Raw genomic sequence first — 20372 nt, forward strand, 5'->3', positions numbered from 1 at the left:
ACAGAACCAGTTAATCAGTGTTACAATATTAAAACAGATAAAGAAAGTTGAAATGTTATATCAATCTTGTATTATGCAATCGCCTATGCAGATTATAGTTGGACATAAATTTCAAAATGAAGCGTATTAAAGCGTGTGACGCACCAGGTACGTCAGACAGAACCAGTTAATCAGTGTTACAATATTAAAACAGATAAAGAAAATTGAAATGTTATGTCAATCTGATACTATGCAATCGCCTATGCATATTATAACTGGTCTTGTTCTTCAAAATGAAGCGTATTAAAGTGTATGATGCACTGAGTGCACCTTAAAGAACCTTCATCCGTCAGCAGCAAGTAATCGATGAAACATTCCCAAATTGCATCCAAATCGACACTTTGACCCATTTTGTCTCCCCACAAATTTAATTCCCGCAATATATAAACTCTATACTATAAATTTATAAATCCTACAGTCCGTTCATCTCTCATAAACAACACAAAGACTGGTCAACCGGTTGCACGCAAATGATTTCGAATATATGCAATCTACACTCGTAATCCCGCATTCATGAAAGCAGCAATTAATTCGCAAAGCTCGTTGAGTCATCAGAGGCTGATCAGGAGATATGCAACGGGAGTACATCGAGGTATCCGTGAATTCGCTGCAACGTGCGTACACGTTTCCGAGAACCGTCATTCGATAGAAGAGTCAGATTATCGATATAATTGGACAAAATATCACGACTGCGAATATGACACGAGCACGAGCCGTGTTCTAGTAACTGATGCGTTGTCCTTTGGGATTCGAGGGGTAGTCTAGTGACATTGCTGGCTGTTTGATGGACATTGCACACCCTTAGCCCGTGAGCAAAGTGTGGCTCGGTGTCAGCTTCCACTGATCCCTCGACGTAATTACGAGGGATCGAGGTGGTGTCGTAAACTTGCAAATAATTAAGCTAATGATCTATTTTATACGGCACTCGGTGGGTTGAAGGTGGGGCAGGAATGTCCGGTGAAAGGCTCATGTGAATCGATGCATAGTGCAATGTAGAGATACAGATTTTAGGGTTTTGGAGATTTAGGATACTTTTCAAATCTTCGAGAATTTGGAGATTTTGGAATATGAGGTTTTAGGAATTTGGAGATTTGGGGATTTGGGGATTTGGACGTTGGAAGATTTGGGTATCTGAGGATTTGTGGATTTGGAGATTTGTGGACTTGGGGATCTAGGGACTTGGGGATTTGGGATCTTGGAAATTTATGTACTTGTGGATTTAGTGATTTCGAGATTTGGGGACTTGAGGATTTGGAGACTTGGGGATTTGAGGATTTGAGGTTTTGGGGATTTGGGGATCTGAGGACTTGGAGATTTGGGGATTTGAGGATTTGGACATTGGAAGATTTGGGTATCTGAGGATTTGTGGATTTGGAGATTTGTGGTCTTAGGGATTTGGGCAGTTGAGGATTTGGGTACTTGGGGATCTGAGGACTTGGGAATTTGGGGACTTGAGGATTTGGGGATTTGGGGATTTGAGGAGTTGAGGATTTGGGGATTTGGGGATCTGAGGACTTGGGGATTTAGGGACGTGAACATTTGGTGATTTGAGGATTTGGACATTGGAAGATTTAGATATCTGAGGATTTGGAGATTTGTGGACTTAGGGATTTGGGGAGTTGAAGATTTGGGTACTTGGGGATCTGAGGACTTGGGGATTTAGGGATTGGGCATTTGTTGATTTGAGGATTTGGACATTAGAAGATTTGGGTATCTGAGGATTTGTGGATTTGGAGATTTATGGACTTGGAGATCTAGGGACTTGGGGATTTGAGATCTTGGAAATTTATGTATTAGGGGCACCGAAAAGTATTCAAAATTTCTTCGATGACTTTAAAGTTTTTCTATGAAAAGGACTTTTTTTAAAAAAGGAATCGAACAATTGCCTTTACGCTGGCAAAAAAAACTTAGAAAATGATGGAAGTTATTTCGTTGATTAGCATTTAAGATTTCTTTAATACATAAATATTTCTTGCCAGCAAAATTTTGATTACTTTTCGGTACCCCTAATATTTGTGGATTTAGAGATTTAAAGATTTGGGGACTTGGGGATCTGAGGACTTAGAGATTTGGGGATTTGTGGATTTAAAAATTTGAATATTTGTTAATTCGAAGATTTAGGAATTTGAAGAGCAATAAAATCATAATTTGAGAAAACAAAATACCGTCAGTAAAAATGAAATTTACCATAAATTAACTGAACCCACAAAAAATTTGTATATATTTCAAACATAATATATTTCTTTCTACTAATTCTGACATACCTACACGTACACATTCTGCCCAGATAGTCTTATATCCTTATTATTTTTTTTCGAACCGAAAATAAAATGACCATGATAAATGACAAAGAAAATGGAGTTTCATAAAACTCACACGCGTGTAAAGATGTTCTTAAGAAATGGGACGGGCACCTATAGGCAGGTGGAAGATGTAGGTTTATGGTGCCAATCGATCGTCCGGAAAGCTGATAGAACACTAGAACGCGCAAGAAACAAAAAAGCGAAAACAAAAGGGAGCTTAGGAATCTCGAATTGGAAGAGTAATGTTAGGAACGAGGTAACAAATTGTCGCTGTCCGCGTTCAGGAAACGACCATTAAGTGTTGGTAAAATGTTGAATCTTATGGGAGATTAATTACAACGTACTGTAGTGCAGTATTGATGTCTTTAATATTTAATTACATTTACTGTATATCCTACAACAAAATTTAGTGTTTTCTGGATATAATTTGTAGATCCATAAGTTCTATTATTCAAAAATCTCAAATCTACACATCTCAAAATCTCAAACTGGCCAAGTACACAAATTATCAAATCCTTAAGTGATCAAATCCTCAAATGACCAGGTCAATTACTAAATCACAAAACTGACGAATTTCCAAATTGCTAAGTCCACAAATTGTCAAATTCTCAAATGACCAGATTTACAAATTATCAAATCCCTAAGTGATCAAATCCTCAAATGACCAAGTCAATTACCAAATCGCCAAACCGACAAATTTCCAAATTGCTAAGTCCACAAATTGTTCAATTCTCAAATGACCAAGTCTACAAATTATCAAATCGCCGAATTTTCATATTCCAAAATTTTTAAGTGTCCAAATTGTCAAATTTCCCAATTGCCAAATCCCCAAATAGTCAAATTTCCAAATTGTGAAATTCCCAAATTTTTAAATCTCCAAATTGGAAAGTCCCCGAACTGTCAAATCCCCAAATTGCTAAGTCCTCAAATTGTCAAATTTTCAAATTGTCAAATCTCCAAACTGTCAAATCCGCAAAATGTCATATTCCCAAATTCCCAAATTCCCAAATTCCCAAATTTTCAAATCCCCAAATAGTCAAATCCCCAACTTGCAAAGTTCCCGAACTGTCAAATCCCCAAATAGTCAAATTTCCAAATTATGAAGTTCCCAAATTTTCAAATCCCCAAACTGCAAAGTCCCTGAACTGTCAAATCCCCAAATAGTCAAATCCCCAAATTGCTAAGTCCTCGAATTGTCAAATCTTCAAATTGTCAAATCCGCAAACTGTCATATTCCTAAATTCCCAAATGTCCAAATGGTCAAATTCCCAAATCACCAAATCCCCAAATTGCAAAAAACCTCAAATGGTCAAATCCCCAAATTGCCAAACTTCCAAATTACCAAGTCTATTGCTACAATCAACTATTTTTCACTGAGGCACACGGTGCGTCATAATGCAAGAGGTTAATTGAGATCATCCAAAAAATTTCACGAATTTTTTCTGAAATTTTTATGAAGAGTCTGTAAATTACTTTTAAATAATTTTTGCAACGAGATGAATATTTTAAATTTTATAATGAATTGAATAATATTTTAAATGTTCTTTAAGAAATGTTATTGGCGTTGAAAGAACGCTATGAGATGTTACACTGACAATTTCATGGTTGTTCATACTATACGATTCGAGATAAACTTTATACACCTGCGCTTATTATCGACAACGGGGATCTGGTTTATGGTATTATCTGCCGAATTCTACGGAAAGTTTCGAAAATACGTCGATTGAACCGTATTGGGAACGGAGCCATAATGGAGGCATCTAGATATCTCATTTATTGAGGACCATAACCATATTATGCAAGGAAACTAGTGTGGGCTGGTTGAAAATAAGAGAGTGAAAATTACATAATTTATTAAAAGAATTCCATAATTTATGAACGTAAAATTATTTAAAGTGATTAAAATACTCCGTCAATAATAGCTAATGAAGTTTTTATTTGAACTTTATTGAATTATAAATAATAATCGTTTGATTGTTTGATCTGTCAGTACAAACAATAATTGTCAAAGCAATTTTTCATTTAATAAATAATTTCAAAATAAGTTACAAAATGTTAAATAAGTATGAAAGTTTTTATTATTCAAACAATGCTAATTTCTGAGAATAACATTAATTCTGACAATAATATTAATTCTAGCAACAATAATTTAATTTTGACAGTAATATTAATTCTGACAATAATAATTTAACTTTGCAAACAATAGCCTTCAATAAATATTTCATTCGAAATATCGATTGTATTACAAGTAAAGACCGCCATTATGTGTCAGCAAATTCTCCGAGAACATAATATATAAAAACAATCGCTGTATTAAATTTATTTTTACAACAAGAAGATTCTTCCTACAGGTCTCCATTAAACTACAAATTACAAAATTAATTACATAACAAGAATGAAATAAATGTCTGAAAAATTAAATTTATGTCATTTATTTTAGGTTATATTTTTATGCAACATAACCTAAATATTCGATTAGAGAAGAAATGTACAGAAAATAACGAAGTTTCCAAAAATTAGTAATAAACGTTGAACTGAGGATGAGGTAATGTAGCTGAGTATTTTTTTCTAGCTCACAATGATTCGATACATACATATTTATTAGCAACGGTTTATACCGGAGAGTTAGAACGAGGCAAGCTTCGAAAACCTCCTGTGAGGGTCTGAACCCGAGTATGCCTCGAGGGCAATGAAAATTTAAATTAGAGCAGAAATTAAATCCGGCCTTTATCCGATATTGAGAAAATCCTTTGGATCCGAGCAGACTGTCTGACGTCTCACTATCTGCCAGCACGTCTTTACCACACTGCATTGTGTGTCAGTGTATACGTATGTGTGTGAGTGTTCGACCGCGCAAGGACTATGTACACTCGGGTATAATGGAGGATTCGTTTAGATAAGGATATATGTAAATTGATGTAAATTTCAACATTTTTTAATTGTCGAATTTCTGTATTTTTAAATTCGTGTTAATTTTTAAATTTCTGAGTTAGCGGATTTTTAGTTAGAAAATTTTTCACTGTTTCAATTTTACAATTTTTCAATTCTTCAATTTTGGAAATTTGGAATTTTGGAATTTTTCAATTTTTCAATTTTTCAATTTTTCAAGTTTTCAAGGTTCCAAGTTTTCAATTTTTCAAGTTTTCAATTTTTCGATTTTTCAATTTTTCAATTTTTCAATCATTCAATTTTTCAATTATTCAGTTATTCAGTTATTCAGTTATTCAGTTATTCAATTATTCAGTTTTTCAATTACTCAATTACTCAATTGCTCAATCAGTCAATTACTCAATTACTCAATTACTCAATTACTTAATCACTCAATCACTCAATTACTCACTTACTCAATTACTCAATTACTCAATTACTCATTTACTCAATTACTCACTTACTGAATTACTCAATTACTCAATCACTCAATTACTCAATTACTCAATCACTCAATAACTCAATCACTCAATCACTCAATAACTCAATTACTCAAGTACTTAATTACTCAATTACTCAATTACTCAATTACTCAATTAATCAATTACTCAATTACTCAATCACTCAATTACTCAATTACTCAATTACTCAATTACTCAATTACTCAATTACTCAATTACTCAATTACTCAATTACTCAATTACTCAATTACTCAATTACTCAATTACTCAATTACCCAATTACTCAATTACTCAATTTCTCAGTTACTCAGTTCCACAAATTTTTAACTTCTCTCTCCCAATTTCCAAATCTTCCAAATTTCCCAAACTTCCAAACTTCTGAATCTCCAAAATTCCCCAAAAATCACTATGTATCCTTTCCTCAATTTCTTATATTTTCCCCAAGGGAAGTTTCTGGTCCTGACTGTACGTACTCGTGACGCAGAAGTGAACCTATGTTGTGCTTCTGACTCTCTCCGTAATCAGTAATTAAGAAAGTAATTAGCATCGATCGAGGCAACCATCCTTAAAACACTGGTCTCGTTCCTTAAACGACGTTGATATTTTCACCAGCGTAACGTGACAACCGAAGTATCGATTATTTCTGATAATTGGCAATGATTTGAACAGTGTGATGTGTGCACATTTAAAAGCTTTTAAATTTCGAAATATATATGTATCTATAGAATTGCTATTTGAAATTATTTGTAATTTTTTGTTTAAATAATTCATTCGAATTTTATTTGGAGATACTATCATATACATATGTACTTATACATAGTATCTTAATACTATAGAAGATTGTATAAAGGATGCTGTAGAAGATACTATAAAAGATACTATAAAAGATACTGTAAAAAGATACTGTAATAAATATATGTACTCTGAAATATACTGGAAAGGATAGTATAAAATATACTATAAAAAATACTATAAATAATACAGTAAAAAATAATATAAAATATACTATAAATGCTACTATAGAAGTTACTACAAAAGATACTATAAATAATACTGTAAAAAATAATATAAATGATACTACAAAACATACTGTAAAAGATACTGGAAAGGATAGTATAAAATATACTACGAAAAATACTACAAAAGTTACTATAAAAAATACTATAAATAATACTGTAAGAAATAATATAAATGATACTAGAAAACATACTGTAAAAGATACTGGAAAGGATTGTATAAAATATACTATAAAAGATACTATAGAAGTTACTACAAAAGATACTATAAATAATACTGTAAAAAATAATATAAATAATACTACAAAACATACTGTAAAAGATACTGGAAAGGATAATATAAAATGTACTATAAAAGATACTATAGAAGTTACTTCACTATAAACGATACTGTAAAAACTAGTATAAAATATACTATAAAAAATACTATAAATAACACAGTAAAAAATAATATAAAATATACTATAAATGCTACTATAGAAGTTACTACAAAAGATACTATAAATAATACTGTAAAAAATAATATAAATGATACTACAAAACATACTGTAAAAGATACTGGAAAGGATAGTATAAAATATACTACGAAAAATACTACAAAAGTTACTATAAAAAATACTATAAATGATACTGTAAAAAATAATATAAATGATACTACAAAACATACTGTAAAAATACTGGAAAGGATAGTATAAAATATACTATAAAAGATACTACAAAAGTAACTATAAAAAATATTATAAATGATTCAGCAAAAAATTATATAAATGATACTATAAAACATACTGTAAAAGATACTAGAAAATATAGTATAAAATATACTATAAAAGATACTACAAAAGTTACTATAAAAAATGCTATAACTGATACAGTAAATAATAATATAAATGATACTACAAAAGTTTCTCTAAAAATATTCTAAAAGACATTATGAAAGATACTATAAAGTTCCTATAAAAGGTTCTCTAAAGATAATAATAGTAGAAACAGAATGATGAAAACTCACCGTTTACGCCATTATAGTTTATGTATCTCGAGTCCTCCCTGCGCCACATAACATAAGGTTCTGGATATCCTGAAGCTTTGCACATTAACGTCACGTTTGAGCCTTCGCGAACGACCATATCCGTGCTGGTTTCTTTAGTGATAATCGAAGGTGGCACTGTAATAAAGAAAAGTTGAAAGTTCATAAAAATATCCTTCAATTTTGCTCGATAAATGAGTTCCGTTTATCAAACAGTCCTTCGATAATAATATTCAAATTAAAATTTCCATTGAATAACAACTGCTGCTGTATTTACACATTTATTACCATTTATATTACTTCTGTTTGTAATGCGGTATAGAAAAATTTAATCAGAAAGGTTACACGATGACATTTTATATTTTAATTTATTAGTATACAATTGAAAAAAGAGTAATGTTACAAGAAATTTTCAGCATAAAATTTTAAATTGTTCAGTGGGTCGTCTATTTTTAATTTTTAGAAAATATTTGAAAAGATCTAAAAATCTTTTTCAAGAATGAAAATAACAAAAAATTATAATTATTGAAAAAGACAACTACTATCTTGCTACCATTACATATTTTTACTCATAATGAAACATATTTATTAGTCTTTACTTTCTAAACTTCTGTTCCATTATTAAAATTTTCCCTGACAAGATAATAATTGTGGCAAGTGATAATTGGTTTAAGTTCATAGTTAGCTTGGGCGAAATTACTTAGAGATTGCTTTACAGTAATTTCATAACCTCAATTTTGTGTCCTTACATCCTTCTATAATCCTTCAATTTCGTTCGAAAATTTAAACTAACTCAATAACATCTACAAATATTTTTGTTACACTTCATCTCAAACATAATTTCATTTATTCTAATATTGTTAACATTTTATTTAAATAATTTGAATAGCTGCTTAAACTGAACATCAACACATAATTTCAAATGTAATTGTCTTTATTTTAACAGTGTTATATTTTTAATTAACGTTTAGTTAAATTTAAAGCAAAATTTTATAATAAACCATGCTTGTATTATAACCATCTTTATCCCACATCACCATTATTTTTATAATTACATTAATTTGTAAATAAATTTATTATTAACATGACGGTCTTTAAAAAGCAAATATCAGCAAAGAATTCAAAATATTCGTTTACTTCATACGTACAAAACATTATGCAACAATCTCCAAGCTGAATCATAGATTTTAGTGCACGTCATCAGATTGGTTATTTGCCAGCTCAGCGAAACGCTATTTAGATAGGAGATATTATTGATAACCTGTCCTCGACGAGAATTTGCTTGAACAAGCGAACAGGGTTTAAATCTACTGTTAATTAGATGTCCAGGCAAAATGACCTGCACCATAACCATCGTAGATTACTATAACGAATTTAGAACCATGTCTTCCATCAGGGTTTAAGTAGATACTTAATCTTAGTACGTAAACTGAAAGAAAGTTCCTCAAGCAGTTCATAAAAAGCGAGCAGCTATATATCTTATTTTACTAATTGCACTCCTAAAATGAATGAGTACTTGATAGACGATAAATGGAAGCCATAAATTTTGTTGCACTTACTCTGATGGTTGTTTGCTTTTACCGCAACTGTTTATCACATTGATATATTAACATGTCTGCCACTGATTATTATTCTCAATAAATTTTACAATTATGTTTAAAATATTTTGTTACATTTACTACTTGCAAGTAGTTAATATAAGTATTTTTAATTAGGTATACAAGTTCTTAATAATGAAAGTGATACATATGGAAGATATATCACTCATATGTGAGTGATGTGGCAAAGTATCAATAGACAAGGTCAAAACAGTTTTGTCGTTTTTTAATAATAATTTTAATTCAGTCTTTGGACTGAAATATATAATTCGAAATGTGCTTTGTTATATATAATGTACTGTGATTTATTATATACAATAAATTGTGTTTCGAGATACAAATGCATGTGTGTATTTGCTGAAGAGACAAGGATCGAATGTGGACATAAGGATCGAATAATTTATTGATAACAATATAACTTGTTGACCGAACCAATATACTAGTTTGGAAATGTGATGATATGGGAATATGTGGATTTGGAAAATATGGACGTTTCAGAATGTGGAGATTTAGAGATGTGAGAATTGGAAGATTGGAATGTTAGGTAATGTGGTGATTTGGGACTCTGTGGATTTAAGGGCGTGTGGTTCTAGGGATATGGGGATTTGAGAATGGAAATATGGAAGCATTTGGAAATATGGAAACTTTCGAATTTGAGAATTTGTACATGTGTGTGTATATGTGGAGAGTTATGAATGTGAGTATATAGAAATGTGGGTACTTGGAAATTTGAAGATTTAGGAATGCAAGAATTGGGATGTGAGGATTTGGGGATGAGTGGTCTTAGGAATGTAGGAATTTGGGATGTGAGGATTTGGGGATGCGTGGTCTTAGAAATGTAGGAATTTGGAGATGTGAGGATTTAGGAATGTGGAGATTTGAGAATGCAGGAATTTGGGGATGTGAGGATTTAGGAATATGGAGATTTGAGAATGCAGGAATTTGGGGATGTGAGGATTTAGGGATGAGTGGTCTTAGCAACATGAGGATTGGAGTATGTAGCATTTGCACATGTGAGAATTTGGAAATTAAAGGATTTGGGAATGTGGAGATTTGAGAATGTAGGAACTTGGGAATGTGAGGACTTGGTGATCCAAAAATTTGGGGATATGTGATCTTAGAAATGTGGAGATTTGAGAATGTAGAAACTTGATAATGTAAGGATTTGAGGATCCAAAAATTTGGACATGTGTGATCTTATTAATGTGGAGATTTGAAAATGTAGGAATTTGGGGGTGTGAGGATTTAGGGATGAGTGGTCTTAGGAATATGAGGAATTTGTAAATGTGGAGATTTGTAAATGTGGAGATTTGAGAATGTGGAGATTTGAGAATGTTAAAATTTGTGAATGTAGCAGTTAGAAATCTGACAATTTGTGAATCAGAAATTTGGAAATTGAGGAATTTAGTAATATGAGAAATTGAGATTGCAGCATTTAAAAATGTACACATATGTGAACCACAGAATTTATAAATACAAAAATTAGCAAATCTAGAAATTTGAAAACATCAGAACTTTAGAATGCACTCAATAATTTCAAATCTGCGAAATTTAACAGTTTTTATATCCAGGGTTTTAAAAATGAAGTTTCTTATACCAATATACTAATATCAAAATGAAATATCAATTGAATATGACAATGATGATAAACTTACCTACGACCTCTAAATAACCTTGTCGACTTCTCATAGGGTCAGTGTTCACTTGACACATGTACCATCCACGGTCCACTTCCTCTACCTTCTTTATGTGGAGGAACCATGTACGGTGGTCGTTGTACGACAACGAGATCCGTGGATTCTGTGTGATGACGTTATGGTGGATCGACAAGATAGTTTGTGTATCGACACGTACCCATGCCACCTGAAACAGACACGTCGACAAACTTTAATCGTATACAAAATACCTTGAACTAAAAGCACTAAAACTTTTTAGTGAAATGTCGTATATTTATAACAGCAAGTTTGTACTGTAGTATTTTATGTACTGTAAGTAGTATTCTTAAGACAGGAATAATTTAACATCATTTTCTAAATTTATATTCATTACTTTTTAAATTATTTTGGTTAGACGACGTTGCTTACAACAAATGGAATTTAAAAGTTTTGTTATAAAATTAAAAAATTTAACTTTAATATTTATTAAGTGTATATGAAGTTTAAAAATTTATCTAAATAATTGAGGTAGATTACTTTTTACTTGGTTTATGATCAATTATGATTTTGGAAAGCAATTGTTAGGTTAGGTTGCAATGCATGTTTGCAGAATACTATGAAATTAATAAAATACAATTCAATGTAACTAAAGAAATCAATAAATACAATAATCCAAAATTATAGTGTCCCAATCACTAACAATTACTGTCTCCTTCAATAAAAAGTAGTCTTCAATAAATGAAAACAAGTGAATATTTTGACACGTTCATTCAGTCATGTCATAATTCGTTCTCGAGCACCACGTTCTTAACACGTTCCAGTTAATATAAAAGCATATCGTAGAAAATGAAAACACTTAATGGAAGTGAACTCAAGGTACACACTGTGTATCTACTTGTATAGGAAAAGTCATTTATCTTCGTCAATTGATTATCCACTTCACCACTTACGTTATTAAAAATTGTTTCACAGGAAACGACAGGTGAACATTAGTTTCCGTACTGTTTCCAACCCTTATTTAAAGTCAGTTCAATGTATTCTCACAATTAATTTACACTTTTTTTAACTATGAGTAGACAACTCATGGAGTTAGTTTTTTTCCACGTTGTTTTTCATTTTTTTTTTTCTTTTGTAATAATATTAATATAGATTCAAAGTGGTTTTAAATAATTGTTAAACATTTCTATATTCACAGGATACAAAACATCTGCAATTAATAGTATACATGTACAATAGTATTTAATACATGTAATAATATTTGTCAATTTGTGGTGTGGGGCATTTAAGGATGTGGGGCATTCAGGAGTCCTGGAAAACTCCACTGGATTTTGGACAATTAGTGTGTGGTGTTTTGGGGGTAAGGGGCACTCCACTAGCTCTTGGACAACTAGTGGGGTGTGGCATTTTGAGGGTATAGGGCACTCCACTAGGTCTTGGATACCTAGTGGTGTGTGGCATTTTGGGGGTATGAGGTGTGTTCAGGGGTCAGAGCACTCCAGGATCTGGGACATTCAGTGTGGGGCACTCAGGGGTTTGTGCACCTATTGGGTCTGGGACAATCAGGGGATTGTGTCTTGGGTGGAAGCTTCCATCGGGATGTCACCATGGTGAGCAGTGTTAAGCAAGGCGGAGGACATGGCGTGTATCATCGGTGGTCAGCAGCAGACTGCTTTCCATAAATGGAATCATCAATAGAGATTCCTCAAAATGGGACACTTAGAGGCGCGGGTATGAAACCAACTTGCTATACCCTAACATAAAAATGTGAGCATGCTTCCACTTTCTACGTATAGGTAAAGACTATATACGTGAATCGGAAACATGCCGTCGTCTCTTTCTCGCGGTCGCTTATTATAGGCGAGGGAACCCATTATAATTACGAGAAAAACGATTCGCGGCTGGCCACCTAGCGGTCGCGGTGCCTAGTTCGAGATCCGCGGTCCCCGCGATACGCGCAAAAAAATGACCAGTGGGGGGAAAACCCCTCGCGACACCGTGAAGCTCGCGCGCCGAGAAATGTAACTTGATCCGCGGTTCCAGTATATCCGTGAGACTATACCAATGCAAATATAAAACTTTTTTATTCTTGACTTTTTCGTTATGAAACTTTTACCAATTAATTCTTGACATTTTTCCGATTAAAATAAGACCAAACACGGTATAATTTCGACTACGTTTACTGGTTTAATTGACGGTAGGATTTGAACAGTGAATAACGAAAGAAGAAGAAAGACGCTGTGATTGAATAGGTCAAAGATAAAGAGTCTGTTGTATTATTATCCTCATCTGTATCCATCATCTTATTTGATCTACCCATCAATAGCATAAGTATATCATAAAATCTTTCACATCTGAGTTTCTAAAAACTGCCAGTAATTTTTTACAAGTTGCAAATGCGAAAAACATGCGAAATATAAGATCTCTCGGTCTTCAGTCATGCTTTAAAACTGCTCGTATGCATATTTCCGATATATTTGCTCGTACCGTTTTCTATCGCACAGCTTTGAACACTCTATACGTATAATATTGCTTCATTCTTATCGTTTACTTAATCCAATGTACCGACTAGCTTGTACTCCATATCCTCCACAGATCTCCGAAACCTTTACAGGATATGGAGCATAGAAAAGTAAGTATAAGAAGGCTTAGTATCTATCCGTTTCCGCCTTTTCGTCGTACAGATCTCTTCGTGAACAAATATGTATGTCTCAGCTGATTTATGAATACACGAATCATATTTAAATTTATTATAGGCTCAATATGGTGCTGTTAGAAAGTGATAGTGTTTGAGAAATATTGTGTAAATATAAAATAACGAATTTTTAATTAATAATTGGTAGTTTCAAGTGAAAATTGTGCAAATATAAAATAACGAATTTTAAATTAATAACTGATCATTTTGCAATCCAAATTGTGTAAATGTAAAATAACGAATTTTAAATTAATAACTGTTAGGTTGAAGTAAAAATTGTGTAAATGTGAAATAACGAGTTTCAAATAAAAAATTGATAATTTGAGGAAATGTTCTATAAATGTGAAATAACGAGTTACAAATTTTGAAGTTACAGTGTTATCAAATTTTTACAATCTTCAGATTTTATAATGTTCACTTACACAATCCATAAATCTTTGAGTTGGTATATTCTTATACTCTTACATCCCTAAATGCACAACTCTAAAAATTCCTACATCTCTGTAATCCTCCATACTCAAATCCCTATATCCTCAAGTTATCAAATCAAGGATTTTCAAATCCCTAAATTACAAATTTCTAATTCACAATATTAAGACTGCAGGTTAGAAAGTTCTCAGATTTCAAAATTTTTTAATTCACAAACTCTACATCCAGAAATTTTCAAATACACCAGTCTTCCAACACCTAACATTCCTATATCCACAAATTTTGAAGTCCCAAATCCTAAACTTGCACATCCAAAATTTCTTGGATCCTAAACCTAGAAACACTTAAATCCCCAAATTCTTAAGTTGTACAATGTCCACACCAAATTTTGAAAGCCGAAGATTTCAAATTTCCTAAATCTTCAGATCACTAAATCCCCAATTGCCTAAAATCCATAAGTTCACAAATTTCCATATTTCCAGATTTTTAAATTCCCAAATCTCTAAATCTCCAAATTCTTAAATTGCCAAATGTATAAATTCTCAAATACCCAAATCCTCAAATCTCCAAGTCGCCAAATCCCTAAATTCTCAAATCACTGAATCTTCAAATCTATAAATCCTGAAACCCCTAAATCCTCAAATCCCTAAATGCACAAACCTCTAAATCCACATATCCTGAAATTCACGAATCCCTAAATCCACGAATCCTTGAATCCACGAATCCCTAAATCCACAAATCCCTAAATCCACGAATCCCTAAATCCACGAATCCCTAAATCCACGAATCCCTAAATCCACGAATCCCTAAATCCACGCATTCCTAAATCTACGAATCCTTAAATCCTCAAATCTCTAAATCCTCAAATCCCTAGATCCTCAAACCTCTAAATCCACAAATCCCTAAATCCGTAAACCTCTAAGTCCACAAATCCTTAAACCCACAAATCGCTAAATCCATAAATCCGTAAATCCACAAATTCCTAAATCCTCAAATCCATAAATCCACAAATTCCTAAATCCTCAAATCCCTAAATCCTCAATTCTCTATATCCTAAAACCTCTAAATCCTCAAATCCCTAAATCCTCAGATCTCTGAATCCCCAAATGCCCAAATCCCTAAATCCCCAAATCCCAAACTTCCAGATCCAAAATTTTCCTCCCCCCAAACCCCTACATACTCAAATCTCCAAATCCCCAAATCCCTAAAAATTCTCGTCAAATTCTCAAATCTCTAACACTCAAATTTCCCGTGCATCTCTATTATCCCTATTCATACCGTGCACAAACGAAAGAAAGCTGTTTTGAATAACAATAACCATCGCCAAGACCTTTTTACAGCAGCTAATGAATAGCAGTGTCGGAAGGGGAAGAAGGTATAATACGATTTCAAATATTCGTTTATGCAAATTTATCATCCTTCTCTTGCCATTAGCTCACTCGGTTTCCCCGGCGATAAGAAACAGCCTGTATAATTTTTACTTTAGGTTCACGCTTTTTGTTCGCGATGGCTACGTCTGGAGAATATCAGCGTCGGAAAATAGTAGGCAGTTAGGAGTGCAAGGTGGATATATAACGGATCTGGTGGAAGGATCGTGTGAACCGGCGTCGTTACCGTATTACTTTAATAATTCAACGTGACACGATCCGTGATGTATTTCCATTGGCGTAACGAACGACGTAGCTCGCTGAAGTTGACGTTGTTGCGAGTCGCGTCTAGAATTACCGAGCTACGCTGCTTCGTGTTAAATTCGTAAGCGGAGCGTAAAAAAGCTTTGCTTAATGATGGAGCCCGAGAAACTTATTTGCCCGAGAAACGCACGATTGTTTGGGCCACGCTAAGTTTCACGGAAATTTCTGGTAAATGGCGGGAAACGCTGGCTGCGTTTGAATGGGTCTTGTGCAGGGACGCCGTTGGGGTACTTTGCGCCCTTGTGCAATAATTATATAATTTATACTCTAGTTTTAGTCTGCTTTATACTCTAGAACTCCTATTATTGTTATTATTTATATTGTATATTTATTTACATTCTATTATTTATATTTATACTCCTATTATTTAGTACTTCAAGTATTATTGTCAGTTAATTCTTCATATTAATAATTATTACAGTTCACAAAAATAGAAAGGTAAATTGAAATCAATGAATTAATATTTAAGGAATTTAGGTATTATAATATTACAGTATTTATCTCGCTTGAAATTGTAAATTTAATGGAGTAACATTTGGTACGGTAGGTTAATTTTAACGAATTAAATAAATACCTCCCTTGAAATTATTAATTAAGCTGATCACAAAGTGTAGCTTGTTACGGTACATCTAAACAGATTAATTAAACCGAATTAAACGAAGTATGTAAATGCACGTGCTATCTCTCTAGATAATTTTTGCAATACTTTTCATTCTTTTATATCTGCATATAACCTCAAATAAGTGCTTTCATGTTTAGCGCTTTCGTTGCTCACATTGCTTTCAGTAAGAATTATAATTTTTACCCTTAACTTCTGTCTTACATTAAATAATTTTTGAGGAGTCTAAATAATGCAGGAAATTGTAATTCTTTTTTTAATAATAGATAAAGTAATCTGTACAATATATTTTTTCATTTTAGTCACTTTGTTATACTATACTTTGGAATTTTTTAATTGAACAGTTATTTATTTTTGGAATTATGGTAACATTTCCATGTATTAACTTATTTGTTAACATTTAGGTTATAATTTTTCATCACAGTCTTTCACTTCAGTTACTAGGGAAAATCCAAAACGACAGGTGAACCATATTGGAATATTTAAAACTCATTTCAACTTTATAAACGAGATACAAACTCTAAACTTCTGAACTACATATTTTTTTTTTAATTTAGATCAATAAATGAGAATTCTAAATTCGAAATACTGTCATATGTATGCAATTAGTTATTCAAATTTAAAAGTTATGTAATTGTAACAAATAAAAATGAACGTTCTTAGAATTGTAAATGTAAATTCATTGAATATTTTGTTCTTACCTTATAATTTCGCAGATTGTCCACTATACAAGCTAAAAGTGCATCTCGGCCTTGGCTCACTGTCACATTTTGTATTTCGTCAGCGAAAGTTGGTAAATCCGAATCTGTAAAATGATAATTAAACATAATATTAATTGTAAATCGAAACTCAGGTCATAAATCGTATTACAGATTAATTGATCTTAAAAAATACGAATAATACTAAATACAATGCTTTGTAATATTATATTATTAAATCTTTAAATAAATTGTAAGAAAACAATTATGTTTCAGCCTATGACTTTTACATAACCTCTTAAGAACCACAAGGTTTACAATATTTCTAACCTAACTCAAGACATTGAAATAATTTATTTTTTTTTTAAATCAAACGTTGTTAATATAATATTAATTATGGTTTCACATTACAGTACTTTCGAACAAAGTATCACAAAATAACCCTTCAACTCATAACTTTTGAATAACCCTATTAAAGATGCAAGGTTAATAGTATTTCTAACCTAATTTGATACTTTCAATTGGTTTATCGATTTCTAAAGTCTAAATGCTATTAGTATAAAATTAATTGTGTCACACTATAAAACTTGCAAGCAAAATACATCAAAATAACCCTTCAACTCATAACTTTTGAATAACTCTATTAAAGATGCAAGGTTAATAGTATTTCTAACCTAACTTGATACATTCAATTGGTTTATTGATTTCTAAAGTCTAAATGCTATTAGTATAAAATTAATTGTGTCACACTATAAAAATTGCAAGCAAAATACATCAAAATAATCCTTCAACTTATAACTTTAAATGACCTTTTTAAAAATACATGTATAATAGTATTTCCAACCTAACTTGATACCTTTAATTGGTTTGTCGATTTCTTAAGTCTAAATGCTGCTAGTATAAAATTAATTGTGTCACACTATAAAACTTGCAAGCAAAATACATCAAAATAATCCTTCAACTCATAACTTTTGAATGACGTCATCAAAAATATAAGGTTGATAATATTTCTAACCTAAAAATCATTCGATTGGTTCATTTTATATTTAAATTGAAACATTTTCAGCATAAAATGCTTTGTAACTTTATATAATAAAGTTCCTATAGAAATTACAATAAAATAACCTTCATCCTGCAACCCTTGAATGACCAATACGAAAGAACGAAGATATTCCTAACCAAACACAAGCTATCCAGTTGACTTGTTTTATTCTTAAATTAAAATATTTGTTAAAATGATTTGTAACTTATCTTCAAATTTTTATACACAAAATTAAATCACAAGAAAATTATTATCCCACAAAAATTTCTGTGACAACTTTTGAATAACCTTAAAAATACAAGGTTAGTCATACTCCCTTAGCACAAAATAGTTAAATAATTCTATATAAAGTGTCTAGTAATTTTGAAGAATATAATCAATGAAGACTATGTACATCCCTTATTAAAGAAATTTATTTCTATCATTCAATGTTCATCCACACCACGATACCACCATTATAAATTTAAATCACCCCAGAGTTTTTCTTGTAATTGTACTGTCAACCGCTATAATGTTCACTGGACATTGAAGAAACATTTTATTTCTTCCCATTTTGTTTCTTTTGTTTATACTTTTGTTTTTTGTATTCTTATATGACAGTTTGCAATAAGACTTTGCTGTTAACCGCCATAATGTTCACTGAACATTGAAGACACTTCTTATTTCTTCCTATTTTATTTCTTTGTATTCTTATATGACAGTTTGCAATAAGACTTCACTGTTAACCGCCATAATGTTCGCTGGACATTGCAGAAACTTCTTATTTCTTCCTATTTTATTTCCTTTGTTTATACTTTTGTTTCCTTGTATTCTTATATAATAGTTTGCAATGAAACTTCACTGTTAAATGTTGTACATTGTGTAAATATAAAAGAAGGTAGAAATTTTTCAAACAATTTCCCAGTAAATAAAAAGCGAAGTCAACAGGTAAATACAAGAGATAATTACCAGAAAAAGATTCGCGTTTCGCAGTAGAACGTAAATACATGTATCGTTGGACAATGAACCGGCTGCAGAGATTGCGAGTTATTATCGTAAGAGCTGCATAACGAGTTCAGGACTCAGCTAGACCGCCCTTAAAAGCTTTTACCTTCGTTAATGTCTTTACGACGTCCTGAGCACCTGAATTATTTATGGACCCAAAGAACCCATGGGGAACGAGAAATAGAGGAAGACGGAACAAAATAACAGGTAAATGTGGTGAAGGGAAGAAAGAAGGAGACGAGCTTCAGGGATAAGATTGAACTACTTTCAACTCTTTTTACAGCGACAGTACGAAATGAGGAGTATCCTTAATTACGTCAGTCATACTTCATTATTCAGCGATTCGTCGCGTTAATTATAATGCCTGCAACAACGAATGGGACGTAAAACGGGATAATGGATACCCTCCGGAACGGAAACTGTCGATGTGTTAAATTATATGTACGTTTGACAAGCTGGATATAAATCGTTGGACGAAATTGAGGACGAAAACTGGTTATGTGATTTCGATTACGATTCTGTTTAAGTTTTATGTAGACACATAAATGTGACTCTAGAGAGGGTTGCATGTTTCGAAATTTATTTTGAGATATCAAGGTTTAGAGATTTTGAGATATCACGGTTTATGGATTTATGGATTTCAGAGTTTTTTCATTTTTCAATTTGTAAATTTTATATTTATTTTTAAGAGTAGGATGTTACAAGATTTTTAAGTTTATGAATACCTAATTTTTTAAAATATCCAATTATTAAATTTCAAGGTTCCACGTTAGAGATATAAAAATTCAGAAATTAAAACACCAAATCCTCAAGTTTCATAATCCCTAAATTTATAAATTATTAAATTAATGCATTCGTAAATGCAAATATTCTCAAATCTTTAGATTCCTAAATTTCTAAATCTACACATTTCTATACATGTAAGTTCCTAAATTCCCAAGTCACTAAATCCCCTAATCCCCATTAGCAAATCCCTATATTTCCAAAGCGTAATATTCTCATACTTCCAAATACCTATACTCCTAAGCCCCTAAATTCTCAAATCCCTATATTACCAAATACCATATTTGCAAATTACAATTCTCCCAAGTTCCCAAAATTCCCAAATCCCTATATTGCCAAATTCCATATTTCTAAATCCCTGTACTCCCAAGTCCTCAAATTCCCAAATCCCCATGTTACCAAGTGCCATA

General features: G+C 32.0%; 1 protein-coding gene across 5 annotated transcripts in view; it reads right to left on the reverse strand.

The window, feature by feature from the left end:
* LOC100880831 (Dpr-interacting protein kappa) overlaps positions 1–20372 on the reverse strand; it is a 366827-nt gene that overhangs the window by 33422 nt on the left and 313033 nt on the right. For all 5 annotated transcript variants that reach the window (XM_012288792.2, XM_012288794.2, XM_012288791.2 and 2 more), the window contains 3 exons: positions 17157–17260; positions 11025–11232; positions 7754–7909 (listed from right to left, as the gene is read on the reverse strand). In XM_012288792.2, the coding sequence (XP_012144182.1) occupies positions 7754–7909; positions 11025–11232; positions 17157–17260 (468 nt within the window). The remainder of the gene's footprint in view (positions 1–7753; positions 7910–11024; positions 11233–17156; positions 17261–20372) is intronic.

The sequence above is a fragment of the Megachile rotundata genome, chromosome 14 (assembly GCF_050947335.1).
Source record: "Megachile rotundata isolate GNS110a chromosome 14, iyMegRotu1, whole genome shotgun sequence".
In the NCBI taxonomy this organism is placed as follows: domain Eukaryota; kingdom Metazoa; phylum Arthropoda; class Insecta; order Hymenoptera; family Megachilidae; genus Megachile; species Megachile rotundata.